General features: G+C 41.3%; 1 protein-coding gene across 1 annotated transcript in view; it reads right to left on the reverse strand.

Annotated features, from left to right (window-relative positions):
* Positions 1–15,915, reverse strand: part of LOC144597978 (uncharacterized) — a 44,052-nt gene that overhangs the window by 23,935 nt on the left and 4,202 nt on the right. Inside the window, exons 3-5 of the mRNA XM_078407844.1 lie at positions 8,618–8,695; positions 6,876–7,019; positions 1,383–3,355 (exon numbers count right to left, since the gene is read on the reverse strand). Coding sequence (XP_078263970.1) covers positions 1,383–3,355; positions 6,876–7,019; positions 8,618–8,695 — 2,195 coding nt within the window. The remainder of the gene's footprint in view (positions 1–1,382; positions 3,356–6,875; positions 7,020–8,617; positions 8,696–15,915) is intronic.

Raw genomic sequence — 15,915 nt, forward strand, 5'->3', positions numbered from 1 at the left:
TGTTTGAATATAACCTTACAATGTGACTCTGATTAATTTGATAGCTTCACCAAAGAGCTGACACCAACAATAAGACCAAATACCTCCGATGTAGTACAAGATTTTATGATGTGAACAGTGAATGATCTACCAGGTCTTTCTGTTTTTCAAACAGAATTACTGAAATATTCACTCTGGTTAAACATGGGCGAAAGTGTCTCCAAAAGGCCTGTCACTTAAAATGATCTGTAGCTTATTAATAAACGAGTGACTCTTGCCAGCAATCTGTGATGTGACTACATCAGTACTTTTCACAGTGTAATTTACTGTATAGGGAAACATTAGCCATGTTTCCTCAGACAAACTGTTAAAGGTTAAAATCCATCCTGTCAGTTAGCGGTCTCTTTACTGTGTTGAACGCTGAGGTCCCCATATCTCTTAAACAGGATACAAGTGAGCTTGATGTTTGTTTTTTTACATTTCAAAGGTATCCTTTTAATTATGCCGACTAAGGTGCTATTCAGTGCTATTGTTATTACCCACAGTAAATTTTACAGGAGGTCACCAATAACCACAAACAAAACTGGACCAGCAGCATACTATGGCTATAAGAGCAGGTCAGACACATTTGAATAATTGACAAGGCATAAGTAAGTATGTGTGATGGAGTACCATCATTTGCTTCAAAATCATTATGACCCATCTGTCATGCTAATTATTCACTCATTCTACAATCAGTGTGCATTTACTATGTAGAAAATGCACTGCAGCAATCTGAGAAGTCTTCTTTGATAATGCCCAGCAAATCCACAATCACTGTCATGTAAAAGGAAATACGGAGCAGGTGCTTAACACCACCAGTAAGCTGGAAATTTCCTTTCCAAGTTACATGTCATCCTGATGGGTGAATATTGCTGATACATGTACTTTACCAACATATACTGGAACATTTTACACAGACTGTAGGAATACTTTCAACGGACAGCAGCAATTCCAGAATGTGTCTCACTATCACTCTCTCAAGGATAAATCGAGGTGGACAACAAATTATGTCAATGAAGGCAAATGAGTCCAGCTCATAAAAATACATTGGTCGGTATTGATGAGAGCCTGTTTCTCTATGACTCTGTGAGAAGGGCTTCAAACATACCTTTTATTTGCACTTAGAGTGGAGATATTACTATAAGTATTGGCCTTGGCCTCCTGCTGTCCTGCTTAAATAATATGAGGGTGGCACATTTCTGGCCTGTAATGTGGCTGTTCTTACTGCCTAGCACACTGGAAATCCAGGAGACTGCCTGGCACTGAAAATAATAGGCAGTATTCAATTCAACTTGTAAACTATTAGCTGCAAGCAGTTAGATGATAAATCATTCAGTAGCTGACATCAATCACCCACATACCTGTTCTGTCCTTCTGTTTTTCAGTTTTCTGTTTGGATGAGGGGACATTTGCCCAATTAGGATCAATAAGGCAATTCTGATTTTTGGAGTGTTTGATGGCTGTGTTATGTTCAGAGGTCAACAGTCCATCATTCATGTCAGTTACCTGTTCAGATGTTTCTGAGTTTTTCCAAACTTCTGATCTATAACCTTCTGAACTTTGATCGTCACCATTGTTATTCCTTGGCATCTGAATAGCAGAATGCAATGAGGGGTTAGCTGAAGGGATTGGCCTGACATCAGTGTGGCTATTTGGCAAATTTTGATCAGGATCAGCAGGACTGTGTTGAGGTTGAAGCAAAAGCATTTCTGGAAATACTTGAGAATTAGATGGTTTTCCATTATTCTCCTCTGGATTTAAACGAATGAGCCTGTACTGAGAGGTACATGTATCCAGTTGTATTAACGGATTGTTCTTCTGCGTTAGTGGCAGTTGGTTTTGTTGGGATTTGGACTGGATTGTCACATTGACTTTGTTGATCATCGGCCTCCTGGGAAGAGAATCGTGATCAGAAGTGTTTTCTTCAAATTTTGTGGGATATAATATATTAATTGAATGGGAATTGGGCATCCTGGATCTGCTATGAGCATGAGAAAAAGCAGGAATTTCCTTGACTTGACGATTTCTGAGAGAGCTTGTGTCCTTTTGTTGGGGTAGTGATGAACAGTGTAAGGTGGAGTTCTTGGCGTTGTGCTTAGAACTTTGAACTGACTTCATGAATGGACACAATGAAATATCTGGCTGTGCTGAAAAGGGCGTAACCTCCACAAGTTGTTCTGTGGGTAGCCTTGATATGTGACTGTGCTTTGACATTAACACACTGGCCACTGGGACAGAATCAGCAGAGTCTCTTAACTCTTGAATGCTGCCTATTTGGCAGTGGACAGATTGGAGACCATCCTCTTGCCTCTCAATGGGGTTTCTTCTTGACTTTAAATTGCAATCAGCCACTATGCTTACTGGTTCTTTTTCAACACTGTTCTCCCCAGTGCATCTAGTTGACTTCTTTATGCTTTTGGCATTCAGTTCAATTGAGCTTTCATTGCTCCCTGATATTTTGGCATAGCAGTAGGTTGCGATCTTAGGCTCTCTGAAACCTTTCATTTCTTGGAAAGCAGTGTCAGATGCATTTTCTTCAGTCACTGATACATCATCAATGGAAGTGATCTCCCCTATATACGTTTCCTTTATTGGTTCAATTCTGATTCTGTGTTGTGAAGGAAGAACCCAGCAAGGTACAATTCTGTGAGGCAAGACTCCAACATCGGGAGCCTCCACACCAAGGTTAGTTTTCACCTCCATTGCACAGCATATAGGGAGCTCTTGATAACTGGGTCTTTGAGGGTCCCTGTATTGCTTAAGTATACAAGCATCTGGAAATTCATAAGATGGAGGGTCAAGGCAGATGGCGTTGGTACCTGAAATGATGTAAGAGCCACAACAGCTACACTTCCCATCAATGCACATTGCTGTATTTACATGAGGGCTGCTGGCCTTGCCAAATTGGTTTTCTTCAGTTTCTCCAGTGGCAACTGGATTTGCTGCCCTTTTCCAACTCCAGTTCTCTATAGCTTCAGTGTTATTATGGAAAGGTTTGCTGCAATTCCCTGATTCAGCTCTCGACATACACTCCTTCCCTGGATTCCCATAGGATGGAATCCCAGGCTTTTGTATCAACCCCCTTGGGATGAGTTGCACTGAGGACTCAAGGCCACACTTCCTGCGTAACTGGTAACGGACTACAGCCTCTTGGGTGGACTCATCCTCAAATCTTACATGGCTTGGCGACTGACTTTGTTTCTTGCGTGGTCTGCAATGCGACTCAGCGCTGGAGGAGTCACTGAGGTTGCAGCTGGTTTGGGTATTCAATGAATGTCCTTTTCTGGAGAAAGGGCCTTTCTTTGGTGAAGAGACACTATTTGTGTCAATTTCCCTATAGAAAATGAAGAAATTAGTTGTTATTTCACCTACTGTGCTATTACAAAATAAGAAATGCAACCTGCTGAAGCAGACGGAGATTAAAGGTTGTACCAGGAAGTGACAGTAGAACACTTGTCATGGTTACATACTCTTAGTTCCTCACTCTTCCTTGACAATAATGCTTCCATAATGTTAAATGGTAGCTAGGATGTTACTACCTATATATTAGCCATGGATCAATGGTAGTATTCTCCCAAGATGTTGAATAGTAATACTTTGTTACTCACACTATTTTGGAGAATAACAAAATACTTCTAAGCAGTGTATACTTTTATTCAATGCCTTGATCAATATTTATCCTTAGCCAAAATCACTAAAATAAAGCATGCTCTCTTCTCTATCCTAACAATGTTTTGGAATATCGCTGTTCACAAAATGTCCTAACATTCATAACCATTCTCTACTCAATGTATTTTTATAGAGTGATTAGCCTCACCAGAACAGTTGCTGTAGTTTCTATTTCTGCTGTGAAATTAACTTTGTCTGCTGTGCAATACACTGATTGTTTTGTACCACTCCAACACTGTCCAATGTTGTGCTGCCAGTCAATACTGTGCATTGAACCAACCTTATTCAGGCCACCACCTGGACTCACCACCCATCCTACTTTTCTGGAAAGATGCAAAAGGCTAAATGAGCTAACATGTCATCATGAGAATTGGCATTAAGGTGTAACAAGACCTTAATGGTGACTAGACCGCATGTGACATCAAACTGTAGCCATGCCCACAGAATAACTTGACAGTATTGGAGAGGACACAAACCTCCTGTTTCCAGGTTTTCATTTTATTTATTCACCCTCTTGTGATTCTGCATAGTGAATCTTGAGGTACAAGAAATTCAGAATGCAGGCTGTGGTGAGCAAGAGGTTTTGGTACAGTGAATGATTGGTGAGTAGCAGTAGGTGAGTGTTTCCACATTCTTTTATTCCTTTGTAGTAAATCATGGAGAATTCCAGTGTCCCTTGTGGCCATGTGTTTGAGAAGTATATCTAGCTGCAGCTCCTGCCTGACAATAATACACAGATGGGAGTTGTACATGGACTATAAAACATCCATGATGTAAAGGTACTGTAGATGGCACATTTAGGGAGTTGGTCACCCCACATTTATTGGCTGTACAGGCAGAAAAGCAGTAGATGACCACTAGGCAGAGTAGTAGACTTAGGCAAGTAGTGCAGAGCCCCTTGTGGCTACCACCGCTAGTTTTGTTGTGCGGGGTGGGGATGGAGGAGGGGCATCTGGGAAAGCTATGGTGGTTTGAAGCGGGAGTAGACAGATGTTTCTGTGGCAGCACATGATGAGCATGTTAATTGCCACAACATACAAGGCTGTGGTCCAATTACTTGTAAGTGGAGTTACTATACATAGGTACGTAGGTACACAATAGGCCAAAGGATCTCTCTCTTGTCCTGTATGATTCCATGAATCCTCTCCAGGTAGAATCTGTTTCTGGAGAACATGGGTAGGTGACATTTTGGGTCAGAATTCTTCTTCAAACTGTTCCCCAAAGATTCTGGCTGTTCCACTGAGTTATTCCTGCATTTTGTGTCCTTTTTACAAACCAGCATCTGCAGTTCCTTATTTCTCCAAAAAACACAGGGTATTATAAAACACAGAGTTTAAAATATTTACAAATGAATTACACGCATAAAGCAAATTAAATCAATTAGTGACTCAAAAGGCTGATCCATTTAATGTCTCCATTACTTGTTCTTCAGCATTCAAATGATAGGATAAACTGAGTTGGGATAAAGATAAGACTGCTTCTCATAGTGTCAGAGAACTGCACAGCTCAGAAATAGATCCTTCATCCCAAGTTGTCCATGCTGACCAGGTTGGACAATCGAGCTAGTCCCACTTGCTTATACTTGGTTCATATTCTTCCAACCCTTTCCGATCCATGTACTTGTTTCTGTATCCATTAAATGTAATTATAACAACTGCTTCTACCACATCCTCTGGTAGCTCCTTCCATATACATACCACCCTCTGTTTGAAAATGTTGCCTGTCGGGTCCCTTTTAAATCTTTCCCCCCTCATCTTAAACCTACGACCTCCAGTTTTAGACTCCCTCCCCTGGGGAAAAGTACTGGAGATATTCACCTTATTGATGATAAACCTTTATCATGATTTTATAAACCTTTGTCGTGATTCTATGAACCTTTATAAGGACATCCCTCAGCTTCCTGAAGATGTCAACTGCATATGTGGTGTAGGAGCCATTTTGCAGTTATTAGTTATTTTTGCTCGAGAAGCTGGCCGCTACATGTGGCACGGAACCACAAACTATGGAGCACCTATTGAGATGTCCTCTATTGGAGCACGAATGCAAAGCTGAGGACCTCGCAGAGAACGATGATATTGCTAAGAGTTGTGTTCAGTTTTGGCTGAAACACAATATCTAGCATGTGTGGACACGATAAGAAGAAGAAGAAGAAGAAGCTTCCTAATTTTCAGGGGAAATAGATCCAGCCCCAACCAACCTCTCCTTGAAGCTTAAACTCTCCAGACCTGGTAACATCCTCGTAAATCTTTTTTAATAACATCCTTCCAATAGCAAGGTGACCCAAACTGTACTCATTACTCCAAATGTAGTCTTACCTACATCTTATTCAGCTGTAACATAACATCCCAACTTCTTCACTACCCTATCAACCAGCGTTATCACTTTCATGGGATTATATACCTCTACTCCTTGTACTGAAGAAAAGTCACAACCTGAAACATCACCTATCCATATTCTCCAAAGATCCTGCCTGACCTGCTGAGTTACTCCAGGAATTTGTGTCTTTTTTTGTAATCCAGCATCTGCAGTTGCGTGATTCCCCCTTAGTTTCTCTGTCCTACAACAGTTCTCAAGTTACCTAAAATTGGAGAATTCAATGTTCATACCATTGGGTTGTAAGCTCGGAACACTGTAAATTAGGTAAATTCGGGTAACTAACCAATCCACGCCCCGTTCTACCCTCTGCTCCATCTGGACTCACGCCTAGTTCTCCTCTCCCCTTCCCTTACATTCCTTCCTCTGTTTTCTCTTCACTGTTCACAGCTCTTCAATCTTTGTCTTACACCTTTTGTCTTTTTATCTCCGGCCTTTGTCCAACCATCTGCCTATCAAAATTCCCCCTTACCTGTATCCACCTATCACTTGCCAGGCTTCACCCCTCCTCTCCCAGCTTTCGACCCCCTTCCCCCCTAACTACAAAAGGATGAGTTACTCCAGCACTTTGTGTCTTTTTTTCTATAGCAGTACCTGCAGTTCCTTGTTTCTTGATAAATAGGATTGTGGGCTGAATTGTTCACTCCTGCTTCTGTGATCCTATAATAAGATATTGTTCACATTTTGTATGCAGTAAAATTCATATACATATTTTGCAACCTTTTGGGGAAGTTGTGAATCTTCTGGTCATTCATCTGTGGCAGGATTTGTTTTCTAAATAGTCACCCAAGAAAGCTATGAGTAGCACTTACATAGAACTCTTCACTACCGGCAGAATACTGTGGTCAGCCTTGAGTGGACTAGCTCGGGCCTTCCTCCGAGCTCTCTCCAGCAGTTGTTTTGCCAGTTCATGCCTGGGACTCAGTGGCAGCTGGTTGGAGAACACAAAGCCTCTGCTGGGTAGATTAGGATCAAACACAGGTTACTGGACTAAGTGAAGTTACATTGCAGTGTGCACATAGACATAGACAGACACACATACATTGCACACATGCACCATACACACACAATCTCACAAACCTTTGAGTTATGACACATGATGGCCTGTGAGCCTATTGGAGAAATTAAAGATTAGTTTAGTTAGGAATAAGGATTATCTATTTAAATAAAGAATGTAACCAATAAGGACGCAAGTGAGCAGGCAGGAGAACAGGTGAGCTCTGCTGCAGTCTATTGATCAGCCCTTCCACATCATAGGCACTTACTAGGTCAGTCTACTTCAGTCCTCTGCCGAAACAGAAAAGACATAACAAAATGTTTAACCTTATCTCATTGATGCAAGATGAACTTGCATAATTAGTTCAAATGCCCTTATTCACGTCTGGGAGTTGCAATGGAGTGGATAATTGGCTAAAATTAACAGACAGTTAAAGTGAACAGTTCTGGGTCTGCTGACACTCAGTCCTGGATAACATTGATGTTTAGTTGTTAACAATACTTGGTCTACACACACATCCTAGTTTCCTGAACAAGGCTTGGATGACTGATGTTGAGCCCTGTCTCTCAGCTCGCTGCTGTTCTGCTCAATGTCTGGCACAGACTAGCTAAAAGCAACCAAGTCGTGGCAATGATTTGATCCACTGGCACTAATAGAGATATACCAAGAAGGAGGAACTGAACGGATTCCAAGGCCCATTGTTTTTCTATACACTTGGGAAATTCAAAAATACATACAAAAAACAACCTAGTATATTGCAAGGTTATTGTGATTAAAATATGTATCTCAAAATATCCCATCCACTGTTCTATATGTTGCATTCTCAGCAACATCATTCACGAATACAAAACCAGTATTGATAACTGATAACATTCTCTTAGTTCGCTGCTATAAACTCAATTCCCTCTCCTTGCCAATGATCTAAATCTGAAACAGAAACAGACTATTTAAAACCTTGTTCTACTCTCTTATGTTCTACTGTCTGTAATCTTGTCACCTTGGCAGCCAATGTCCTAATTCACATATGTGCTATTTGATTCCGAATTAACAGTACGTCAATTTTAAAATTCTCATCTTTGCTTTCAAATGCCTCTTCTGTTTTTGTTCTCCATATCACTTGGAATCTCGTCCAGTGCTGCAATCTATGAGTGTTTTATGCTCCTCCAATTCTGGTTTTGTCATCATCCCTGATTTTAATTCTGAAATATCCTCACCAAATCTTAGAGCTTTCTTCACTTTCCTCTTTTAAAACACTTCTTTAAAACTGCCATGAATCTTGCTTTTGGCCAGCTTCCCTAGTGTTTCCTTTCAAGACCTGGCTTCAAGTTATTTTGATAATTTCCAGAGAAGTCATGGAAATGTCATGCTAAGTAGCACAGAGTGGAGGCCCGTGTAATTCCGCGTATGCAGGGAATGAGAGTCAAGCTTTGAGTGATGGGGAAACTTGGTGAACTATAGAAAGAGTTGTTACATTTCTAAAATTAAAAAAACATATGAGAGTTGAACATATACTCATTGTGGTGGAACAATGGCACAGCTGGTAGAGCTGTTTCTCACCAGCTCTCCTCAGGTGTTCTCTGTGTGGAGTTTGCACGTGGTCCCTGTGACTGCCAGAGTTCCCTCCTACATCCCAAAGATGTGCAGGTTTGCAGGTTAAATGGGCTCTGTAAATTGTGTAGATTGCAAATGAGTAAGTAGGATTACATAGAACAAGTGAGAACAGGTGATTGATGGTTGATGTAGACTCCATGGGCCAAAGGGCTTGTTTCCATGCTGTATCTCTAAACCACACTAAACCAGCAGTAACCCAAATCAAGAGTTTAATTAATAGAGGAAAAAAAAGAAATAATAATACTACAAGAGACAGGAAATTAATTGGCTGCAGTTTTTTTATTCCTCTCTCTCCATTTCAAAGGTGTTTACTAAAAAATAATATCTAGTGGAAAGTGTGATTAAATTGTTATGTTAAAATTAGACCGAATTATAAGTTACAGTTGTAAAGAGCCACTTACAGAGCCACTTACAGAAAAAAAATACTGATAAATAAATTCTGACAGATACGATAGGGCAGTTGACATGTTGCAGCTGTAGCATGTGGGAGCTAGTGGACACCAATGTGGAACAGCATCCCTCTCCCCATCAGAACTGCCCCCTCCATCGACTCCTTTAAGTCCAGGCTCAAAACCTATTTCTACTCCCTAGCGTTTGAGGCTCATTGAGGAGGCGCTGTGAACTGTTTGCGTGCTAATGTACGTTTCTTTTTTTTTTCCTTAGTACCTAATCAGATGTCCAGCACTTTGGTCAACGTGGGTTGTTTTTAAATGTGCTATACAAATAAAATTGACTTGACTTGACTTGAATGTGATCCACAGCAGCACATGAACATTTAATATTCGTAGCCCAAGGAACCTTTCTTCAAATTTGATGAGATGGAGTCCAAGCTTCGGGTGTTGTAATGCAGCAGGAAGAGGTAATGCTACCTTGGTGCTTTGTTTCAGGAGGCAGTTTAGGAGGCAGGAGGCAGAACTTAGCTTCAGTTCTATGGATCTGATATGTGGATATGGACAGAAGGTTAAGGCTGTAAATCAGGAATAGGGATTCAGAATGTAGAAAGAGCTTCAGTCGCTGCAATTATTGAAAAGGTATGTGATTTTTGCACCCTTTGTGACTGGCAAGGATGAAGAGAAAACTGAATATAATAGGGGCATTCAAAATGAGGGATGCAAAAGAATGCTGGGTTGCTAGGCAACAGTACAGTTAGAAAGTTAGATAATGTTACCTGCAACCATGAGCATAATTCCTGCAGGCTCAAACCAATGTCAGAGTTAAAGAAGTGTAGGAAAATAATTGCAGATGCTGGTACAAATCGAAGGTATCGCAGTCTGAAGAAGGGTCTCGACCCGAAACGTCACCCATTCTTTCTCTCCAGAGATGCTGCCGGACCCGCTGAGTTACTCCAGCATTTTGTGATACCTCAGAGTTAAAGAAGATAGGCACAGAAAGCTGGAGTAACTCAGCGGGACAGGCAGCATTTCTGGAGAGAAGAAATGGATGACTTTTCGGGTCGAGACACTTCTTCAGACTGGTTAGGGATAAGGGAAACGAGAGATATAGACGGTGATGTGGAGAGATAAAGACCAATGAATGAAAGATATGCAAAAATGTAGCGATGATAAAGGAAACAGGCCAAGGTAAGCTGTTTGTAGGGTGAAAATGTGAAGCACGGAAGGAGAACTGTTGCGAAAAGCGGCAAAGCGACTGTCGGTAACTGTAATCCGAGTTGGGTCCGAACTGGGATGTCTGGAACCGGAGCTGGAATCCACGAGGCAGAAGATGTAGGCGCAGGCAAACACCAAGAAAACACACGTGGCTGTGGTAGTGAGTCTGGGTTAAAACGTGGTCGTAGAGTCGGAGAGCAGGAGGAATCACAGAGGGCGAGCAGCGAGAGAGGATGTTGCAGAACTCTCGTTGGAGAGAGGAGGAGAACTTCTTCAAAGTAGACATACCTTGAGGAGACTTTGCAGTGGAGCAGACGAAATGTGTAAGAAGGAACTGCAGATACTGGTTTAAACCAAGGACATCTCCTCATGGTTGGAGGGGAAACATCATTGTTAGGATTCATGTGGAACCAAAGACACAGCAGGATTAAGAAAAAGATTCCACTGAGGGAGTAAGAGCAGCCAGGGTCTAAATTAAAAAGAGGACCAGAAAGATAGCAACCTTACCTTAGCCGAGCCATGGACACATTGTCATGGGATCAGGAAGATCAGAAAGCTCAAAGAATGACATAGGGATAGTGGGTTACGTACCATTAGCTTACATACCAGGGAAAGAGGGAGTTATTCTGAAAGAAAAGGTTTCACTTGGATTGGACTGAGATTAATCTCCTAGTAAAACAAATAACCAGGGTTGTAAATTAGTGTTTTATTTATAAATAGTTTAGGATTAAATGATGTTGAGAAGTTGGATAAATTAAATTGTTTTGAATTGGGGTGGAGAGTTAAATGCATTTTAAACTGAATAGTTTGGTGTTAGTGACAATGTTTCAGGTTCGGATGAATGGAAATTGGGAAAGAATAAGATAAGGACAAGATGGAAATGCGGGGAGGCAACATTTAAATTGATAATCACGGATGAACAAGAAAGGGCAGACCATACAAATGTAACAGGGGAACTGCAAATAGAGCCAAAATTGTTAAAATTACCAGATTGAAAGCTTTGTTAGTTTGGATGCCTGCAGGATTCACAACATGATAGACTAATTCATGGCATGGTTAGAAATAAATTGGTCTGATAACCATTAAAGAGATGGTTACAAGGTGACCAGGATTATGAACTAAACTTTGCTGGGTATTTGACATTCCAGAAAGATAGTCAGAAAGAAAAAGGATATTGAATGTTTCTGTTAATAAAAGATGACATCAGTACTGCAGTGAGACATGATCTTGGCTTAGAAGATCGAGATGTAAAATCAGTTAGGGTGGAGATAAGAAATAGCAAGGGAACTGTCAGACATAATTTATAGGTCCTTAAATTGAGCTACATATTGGATCAATCCTGAATAAATAAGAGCTTTCAAGAAAAGTACTGGAATAATTATGTAATTGTTTCCAAATCTTGATCATATAAATTGGGCAAATCAAATTGGCAAAGGCAGGAATGAGTTCAAAGCATGTGATTGTTTCCTAAAGTAATACATTGTGGAGTCAATAATGGAGAGGTTATTGTAGATCTGGTCATGTGATCTGGACAAGATTAACTTATGATTTCATAGTAAAGGATTGTGATCATAACATGATAGAAGTCAATACTCAAATTAAGAGTAAGAAATTTAAGGCTGAGAAAGGGGTCTTGAAATGATCTAAAAATATTTACTATAGAATCTTGATCAGCTGGGCAAGTGGGCTGAAGAATAGCAAATGGAGTTTAATTTGGATAAATCAAAGCAGGGCAGGACCTTCACAGTGAAGAGTAGAGTGCTGGTAGAGCCCGTAGAGCAGAGAGATCTCAGTGTACAACTAAATAGATCCCTGAAAGTGTAATCGCAGAGAGATAAAGGCTTTTGGCACGTATCGGGGAACAAGACAGACGCAAAAGGCTGGAGAAACAGTAGGTCAGGCAGCATCTCTGGAGAAAAGGAATAGATGACATTTTGGGTCGAGACCCTTCTTCAGATTAAGAGTCAGGGGAAACGTGAACGAGAGATATAGATCATTGGAGAAATGAATGGAAGATATGCAAAAAGCATGGATAAACAAGGAAATGGAGGCACATAATAGGCTATTGTTGGGTGTGGGATAGGTGACAATGAGTAAACAGACAGAGGAACTCAACAGAACAACATTAAAACTAGTGCGACAACTAGGGTGGGGGAGGGATGGAGAGAGAGGGGATGCAAGGGTTACTTGAAGTTAGAGAAATATTAGTTCAGCTGGGTTTTAAGCTACACAAGTGAAATGTGAGATGCTGTTCCTCCAATTTGCGTTTGGCCTCACTCTGACAATGGAGGAGGCCCAGGACAGAAAGCTCATTATGGGAATGGGAAGGGGACTTCCAGGGTGGGAAGTGTTTGACAACCGGAAGATCATGTAGGCCGAGGCAGACTGAGTGAAGATGTTCAGCAAAACGATCACTGAGTCTGCGCTTGGCCTTGCCGATATCTAGGAGTCAACACCAGGAACAGCAGATACAGTCGATGAGGTTGGAGGAGGTGCAGGTGACCCTCTGTTTCACCTGAAAGGAATGTCGGCGTACAGGACAGAGTCAAGGGAGGAGGTATAGGGACAGGTATTGCATGTCCTGCAGTTGCAGCGGAAGGTACCTAGGTAGGACTGGTTTCAGTGGGAAGGGATGAGTTAACCTGAGAGTTGCGAAGGGAATGGTCTCTGGGGAAAGCAGAAAGGGGTGATGTTGGGAAGATAGGGCTATGGTGGAATCCCATTGTGTGTGGCAAAACTGTCGGAGGATTATGTGCTGTATGCGACGGCTGATGGAGTAAAAGGTGAGGACTAGGGGGACTCTGTCCCTGTTGCAACTGGGAGGAGGTAGAGCAAGAGAAGAGCTGCGGGATACTGAGGAGACACAAGTGAGGGCCTCATCCATGATAGGTGAGGGAAACCTTGTTCGCTAAAGAATGAGGACATCTGTGATGTCCTGGTGTGAAACACCTCATCTTGGGAGCAGATGCAGCGTAGAGAGAGAAATTGGGAGTAGGGGATAGTCTTTGCCGGAGGCAGGGTGGGAAGAAGTGTAGTCTAGACAGTTGTGGGAGTCAGTAGGTTTATAATAGACATCAGTATAGAACTTGGGGCATTATGTTACAGTTGTACAAGATACTGGTAAGTTCGCACTTGGAGTATTGTGTTGAGTTTTGGTCGCCTGGAAAGATGCCATTAAGCCGGAAAAGGTGCAGAGAAGATTTACGAGTATGTTTCTTGGACTTGAGGTTCTGAGCTATGGGGAAACTTTGGGCAGGTTAGAATTTTAATCCTTGGAGCACTGGAGGCAGAGGAGTGATATTATAGAGGTGGATAAAATCTTGAGGGGATTGGATAGGGTGAATGCATTCTTTTCCCCAGGGCAGTGGAAGCAAGACCTAGAGAGCATAGGTTTAAGATGAGAGGGGGAAGATTTAATAGGACCCTAATGGGCAATTTTGTTCAGTATGTGGTCAGTATACAGAATGAGCTGCCAGAGGAAATAGTTGAGGCAGGAACAGTAACATTATTTAAAAGACATTTGGACAGGTACAAGGACGAGAAGGTTTGGCAAGATATGGGTCACATGCAGGCAAATAAGACTGTCTTGGATGGGATATCTTGCTTGCACAGAACAATTTGGGCCAAAGGGCTTGTTTCCGTGCTGCATAAATCTATGACTATAATCATACAGGTATAAAGGCAGAGATAATATAGACTGGAAAATAGATGAAAAAGATAAAACAGCAGATAAGCAGCAGCAAACATTAAAAAATATATTTCATGACTCAGCAATGTAAGGTGAAGGGAGAAAGATTTAAAAAGAACCTGAGGGGCAACTTTTTTTACACAAAGGGTGGTAGGTGTATGGAATGAGCTCTTGGAGGCAGTAGTTGAGACAGGTACCATCACAACGTTTTAAGAAACATTTAGACAGGTACATGAAAAGGATAGGTTTAGAGGGATATGGGCCAACTGCACTAGGTGGGACTAGTGTAGATGGGGCATGTTGGTCAGCGTGGTCAAGTTAGACCGAAGGGCGTGTTTCCACGCTGTATGACTCTATGACTCTATATATTCAATTGAGAAATAAAGACTTTATGAGAAGGATGACTAAGGAAGCTAGGATGGTATCAGATTGAAAGCAAAGATATACAATGTTACAAAGATTAGCAGTAGGCCAAAAGATTGAGAAAATTTACGAAATCAACAAAAGATGACTGAAATACTGAAATAATTATAAAAACAGACAGTATATTTTCTACAATCATATAAAAATAGCAACTAACATATAAGTTGGTCACAGTCAGAGAATCATAGCATTATACAGCAAAGAAACAGGCCCTTTGGCCTACCTTGTCTATGCTGACTAACATGCCTGTCTAGACTAATCCCGTTTGCCTGCGTCAATTCTATATCCCACTGTGCCTTGCCCATTCAACGTGCCTCTTGAATGTGGTTACTGTTCTTGCCTCCACCGCCTCCTCACCTCTACCATCACTTCTAGCAGTTCTTTCCAGAATGACCCATTGAAAAGAATGACCCTTCAGGTTCCCTTTAGAATCCCCCACTCACCGTAAACATTTGCCCTGTAGTTTTAGACACCTGCTTCCTTCTGACACAGACTCTGGCTAGCTACCCTATCTCTGCCTCCCCAATTTTATATACCTCCATCATGTCACCTCTCAGCTTCAAACAGATGTAGCCTATCCAAGCTCTCCTGATAATGCAACCCGTCCAATCCAGCAACATCCTTGTGAATCTTTTCTGAATCCTCTCTATCTTAATCGTCCTTGCTATAGTTTAGTGACCAGACTGTCCACAATAGTCCAAATAAAACCTGACCAATGTTTTACACAAATGTATCTGCAACTCTTATAATCAATGCCTCAGTCAATGAAGGTACGCATACCATACCCATTCTTTATCACTCTGCCTACAGGTCTTCCCACTTTCAGTGAACTATCTATTGGTACCCCAAGGTACCTCCGTTCAACATACTCCCCGTGGTCCTGTGGTCCACTGTGTATGTTCTGTCCTAGTCTAACTTCCTTCTGAGAATAAGACTTAAAAATTAATAATAGAGAAATACAGAGGCGTTTAACAATTAGCTTGTATCTGTCTTCATGATCGAAGATGCTAAAAGCATACCAATAATAGCAGATAATCCAGGTGTATTAGGAATGGAATTGACATCAAGCAGACTAAAGGAACTGAAGACAGATGTTGCATGACCTGGAGGCCTGCATCCTGGGATCTTAAACAAAGCAGCTTCAAAGATGTTGAATGCATCCAAAATTCTCTAGGTTCTGGAATAATCCCATCAGATGATGGAAATATACCACATGTTTCACCGTGGGACAAATTTCATGTTAAATAATTATTCTACAAGCTTGTGAGTATTGAGTGGGGGCGGAATATTGCATGGCTATAATGCCTCAAGACATTTGAAGCATTATAGTCTTGAAGGGTGGCAGACTTCTAGAACACGCACTAGCAATTGGCTCTGAATGTTCAATTAAATCTTTCAAGACTTAAGAGTGGTAGATTGTTGATGGGTAAGATTTCAAGACTTATATAGCAAAAGTAAGTACATTTGGAATCAGCAGGCTTACAGAACTTAAAAACACTTTCCACGTTCTAAATATAACTCCAATC

The sequence above is a fragment of the Rhinoraja longicauda genome, chromosome 11 (assembly GCF_053455715.1).
Source record: "Rhinoraja longicauda isolate Sanriku21f chromosome 11, sRhiLon1.1, whole genome shotgun sequence".
NCBI classification, from domain to species: Eukaryota; Metazoa; Chordata; class Chondrichthyes; order Rajiformes; family Arhynchobatidae; genus Rhinoraja; species Rhinoraja longicauda.